This window comes from Haematobia irritans, unplaced genomic scaffold (genome assembly GCF_050003625.1).
Source record: "Haematobia irritans isolate KBUSLIRL unplaced genomic scaffold, ASM5000362v1 scaffold_76, whole genome shotgun sequence".
Lineage (NCBI taxonomy): Eukaryota > Metazoa > Arthropoda > Insecta > Diptera > Muscidae > Haematobia > Haematobia irritans.
Window position 1 is genome coordinate 10,149 of NW_027445837.1, and position 4,852 is coordinate 15,000.

At 44.2% G+C, this 4,852-nt stretch overlaps 2 protein-coding genes across 2 annotated transcripts in view; both read left to right on the top strand.

The window, feature by feature from the left end:
* The first annotated feature begins 277 nt into the window (after positions 1-277).
* On the top strand, positions 278-3,739 carry LOC142242835 (uncharacterized). Its single transcript, XM_075314357.1, has one exon. It carries the CDS (start codon positions 278-280, stop codon positions 3,737-3,739), a length of 3,462 nt encoding a protein of 1,153 aa, XP_075170472.1.
* Positions 3,740-3,933: 194 nt separating this feature from the next.
* LOC142242836 (uncharacterized) overlaps positions 3,934-4,852 on the top strand; it is a 951-nt gene continuing 32 nt past the window's right edge. The window contains exon 1 of the mRNA XM_075314358.1: positions 3,934-4,852. This exon is cut by the window's right edge and continues 32 nt beyond it. Within this exon, the coding sequence (XP_075170473.1) occupies positions 3,934-4,852 (919 nt within the window).

Below are 4,852 nucleotides of genomic sequence, written 5' to 3' on the forward strand. Positions count from 1 at the left end.
TCCAATATTTTACAAATTGTTTGAAATTTTTGATTTTAAGTTTTGAAGTGGTTGTTTTACGAACAATTGTTTACACTTCAAGAAATTTTGGGGTAATTTTGGTGCAGTGTGAGAATTTGATACACTGAAAGAAAAATTTTGTAAATTTTTGTTTTTGCATTTTTGGGCATTTTGTGCAAATTTATTGATTTTTCGGCCAGTTTTCGCTGTCGATAAGTGCGTGTTCACATACTTTACGAGTTTTTGTGAATTTTTGTGACGCTAAACTATTTTCAATATGCCAGTTAATACATTCGCGCGATTCATTAGAGCCGCTGATGCGGTTGTGAAGTTTGGGACACGGGTTAGCTCTTTGAAGGAGGAGCATTTAGATGTTTATTCTCTAAGGGCTCAGGTCGAAGAGGCGAAATCACTCTGGGAGAAAGTGAAAGAGAGGTATGAGGAGTGTTTAGACGATCTTCAGGAAGATTCAGATAAGGGAAAGGTAGAATCTGCTGACGGCAAGTATGAGGCAACTTATGATGCCTATATTCGTATTGTTTCCTCTATCGAAAGGAAGATAGACGGTCTAAAAGCCGTTCATAGGGCGTCCACTCCTATACGGCAGGCCGATGTGGCGGATATTTCTGCTCGTTCTGGTAATGTGGATATATCGGGAAATTCTCTTTTGTTAGGTGTTGACCATGGTGCGGTCCATAGTTTGGCTTTACCACCATGCGATATTGAGGTTTTCGATGGTGACTTTCAGTCTTGGCCAACATTTAGGGATTTGTTTACTGCTGTTTATGTAAAAAATTCCCGTCTGAGTGATATTGAGCGCTTGTGTCATTTGCTCAAAAAGACTAGTGGCGACGCCCGTGAAGTTGTAAGAAGATTTCCTCTCACTGATAGGAGTTTCGAGTTAGCTTGGAGGACATTAAAGGAAACTTATGACAACTTGAGAATTTTAGTCAGCAATCAGTTGAAGCTTCTTTTTGACCTTCCGGTCTTAGACACCGAGACAAGTTCTGGGTTGAAGAACTTGCAGCGTGGTATAAATGCATGTATTTCGGCGATGGCTGTGAATAACGTTCCTACGAACGATTGGGATCCGATTTTGATATATTTGTGTGTGCAACGTCTACCGAAGATTAGTGTTACTTTGTGGGAACAGGGTATAAGTGATAAGTCTGCGTTGTCGTCTTGGGTGGACATGGATCGTTTTCTTACGGAAAGGATTCAGACACTCACGTGTCTGCGCGATTTGAAGGGTATCGATGCTTCGAAGAAAACTGATGGCAGGAAACTGCGAACACATTTTACGAATGCAGTTCCGAAATCTTCGCCATCTAGGTCGCGTAATTCGCAATACACTTCTCATTCTTCTAGAGATTCCGTAGATAAGATATGTGTTCTTTGTCCACGACAAAGCCATCATCTTCGTGTTTGTCCGAAATTTAGGAATCTTTCTGTGAATGATCGGTTGACTGCTGTGAAACGGTACCGCTGTTGTTTCAATTGTCTATCTCGTAGACATGACGTTAACAACTGTGCTACATCTCGCAGTTGTGAGAAGTGTCAAGGAAGGCATCATACTTTGCTTCATCGCGATTCTTCCCATTCTATGAATGTGGCGACTACGTCTTCGACGGTTTCGGCCGCTCGTCCTACGGATTCTAGCGGTTTGATTGACCCGCAGCCTTCCACTTCGTCTGGAATTGTGTCTGGTACTTCGGCCAGGCAAGTGTTTCATGTTTCCCAGAACAGGTCGGTACTATTAGGGACGGCTATGGTGAACATCGTTCATCAGGGTATGACGTACCCAGCTCGGGCTCTTATTGACCCAGCATCGGAAGCCTCCTTTATTACCGAAAAAATGCAAAAGTTGCTTAGGATTTCGATAACGAGTGCGATGTCTTCGATATCGGGCGTGAATCAATCGGTTTCGATAACTTCTCGAGATATTTGCCCTCTGAGTATAGGGTCACCCATAGATGGATCGGTCTTGGTAGAGGCGACTGCGTTGGTCCTGCCTAAGATTTCTGGGAATTTACCGTCTTTCCAAGTGGGTCGGAATTATATGTCACGTTTGCCTAATTTACGTTTAGCTGATCCTAATCTGTTCGATAGCCGTCCGGTTGATCTATTGTTGGGGGCAGACGTGTATCCCAGGATTATATTACAGGGGGTTCGGTCTGGTATTTTAGGGTCGTTGATTGCTCAACAGACAGTCTTCGGCTGGCTCATTACTGGTTCAATTCCCACTTCCAGTGTGACAGTTTTTTCAACGACTGTAGAATTTATGGAAGAAGATGGTCTTGACAAGACTCTTCTTCGGTTTTGGGAATTAGAGGACTTACCAAGACGGGCAATTTGTTCTCCCGCAGATAAATTTTGTGAAGAAAATTTTAAGAATACCACATATAGGGATTCCGATGGAAGATACGTAGTGACTCTTCCGATAAAACCATTAGAATCGCTTCCGGCTGACCATTTGGTTGACGCCAAATTACTGGAGTTTGTTGAGGCCAGTAGTTCGAAACCGTTGGGCATTAGGTGGAATGCGCAGTTAGACTTGTTTTATTTTGAGATGAAACCGATTGAGCGAAAATCTCGGTTTACGAAGAGAGAGGTTTTGTCGGCTATAGCTAGGCTATTTGACCCTGTTGGCTGGCTGGGGCCAGTTATTATAGTGGCGAAGATAATTATGCAACAGGTTTGGTTGGATAAGATAGGATGGGACGAGTCTCTTCCGTTACAAACTGAGCGACAATGGCGAAAGTTTGTCGAGACCTATCAGGATGTGAATCACGTTCGTATTCCTCGATGGGTCAATTACTCCACAGACTGTGAGGTAGAATTACATGTTTTTTCCGACGCCTCGGAAAAAGCATACGCGGGGGTAGTATATGTTCGTGTGGTTACGCCGCAGGGACATATCTTCACCCATTTGCTATCTTGTAAGACTAAGGTAGCCCCCATCAAATCTATATCTTTGCCACGTTTGGAGCTTTGTGGGGCAGTGTTGGCCTCTGAACTTTACAAGTCTATAGCCAGGGAGTTAGATATTGAATTTCGACGTGTTTATTGTTGGACGGATTCTACGATCGTCCGCTCTTGGCTTCGAAAGACGCCATCTACGTGGTCTACTTTCGTTGCGAATCGCGTATGTAGGATTCAGGAGAATACTGGGGGACAGAATTGGTACCATGTTCGCTCTGAGGACAATCCGGCCGACTTGGGAAGTCGCGGAGTGTCGCCTGCAGAGTTGGCGGTTTCGTCGCTTTGGTGGCATGGACCAGAGTGGCTGTGCTCAGCTAGTTCTCAGTGGGATATTAGTGATTTGACCCCTCTTGAGACTGACGTTGAGGTACGGGCGGTCAAGACTCACGCATCGTTTTTTACGAACTATGAGGACATTTTAGAGAGATTTTCTTCGTTAGATAGGGCTCTACGAGTCATCGCATATATATTTAGGTTTTATCACAGGACCCATTATTCACATGCTAGTCGAAATGTGTATCACGACACGACGTTGACGGCAACTGAATTAAAGGCAGTGAGATTACGTCTAGCTGTTCTTTCTCAAAGGGCTCATTATCCAGATGAGTGCCGTTTTTTGATGGAAAAGAAACCGTTAGGTTCCAGGACCTCGTTGTTGTCATTGAATCCATTCCTGGATGAGGAGGGGGTTATGAGGTTGAATGGTCGTTTGAGTAGGTGTCCTACCTGTCGTATAGTGAGCGACATCCAATTATAGTGCCGTATAATAGTAGATTCGCTAGGTTACTGGTGAAATATGTTCACGACATATCTATTCACGGAGGGAACCAGTTGGTTCTACGTCTTATTCGGATTGAGTATTGGATTCCTCGTTTAACATCTTTGATTAGATCGACTATTAACCGGTGTAAACGGTGTCTGTTGGATAGGAAGAAGTCTTGTACGCAGATCATGGCGGCTCTCCCACCGGAGAGAACTGTACTTACCAGACCGTTTACTACGACTGGCGTTGATTTTGCGGGGCCTTTCGAAATTAAGTCATTTATAGGGCGCGCATGTAAGATAACAAAGGGTTATGTTTGCGTTTTTGTATGCTTTTCGACGAAGGCCATACACTTGGATGCCACATCAGACTTGTCTACGACAACGTTTCTGGCCGCTTTTCACAGATTTATATCTCGACGCGGTTGTCCCAAGACCATTTTTTCGGATAATGGTACAAATTTTGTAGGCGCTTCACGCGAAATGGAAAAGGATTTGAGATGTGTTTTTAAAGAAGGACGTGATAAGGTGTGTTCCGCATACCAGTTTCAGCAGCTTTCCTGGCAGTTTATCCCTGCCGGGGCGCCACATATGGGTGGTCTCTGGGAAGCTGCTGTCAAAAGCTTCAAGACGCATTTTAGGAAACATGCATCAGGATTCAAATTTACATTTGAAGAGTTTTCGACTGTTCTTTCGAGAATTGAGGCTTGTTTAAATTCTAGGCCGTTGTGCCCAATGAGTGAAAGTTCTCAAGAATTGGTAGCACTTACGCCTGGCCATTTTTTGGTAGGATCTCCGATCTTGGCGCCTCCTGAACAGTTAGAGGAGGAATCACCACTTCATTTGGTGCATCGATTTAGGAAAATGAAGGCGCTGTCGCAACAGTTCTGCTTACGGTGGAAAGATGAATATTTGAAAGGCTTACAGAAAAGGTATAAATGGAAATTTCCGCAGCGTGATATCGAAGTAGGGGACTTGGTAGTAATTCGTGATGAGCAATTGCCTCCTACATCGTGGAAATTAGGTCGTGTGGATGACGTCCACCCAGGATCTGACGGTCGCGTTAGAGTTGCAGACGTGAGAACGGCAAACGGTGTTGTAAGACGAC

What these genes read in the sequence shown, in the direction of transcription:
- LOC142242835 (XM_075314357.1), top strand. Translation starts at nt 278, where the DNA reads ATGCCAGTTAATACATTCGCGCGATTCATTAGAGCCGCTGATGCGGTT.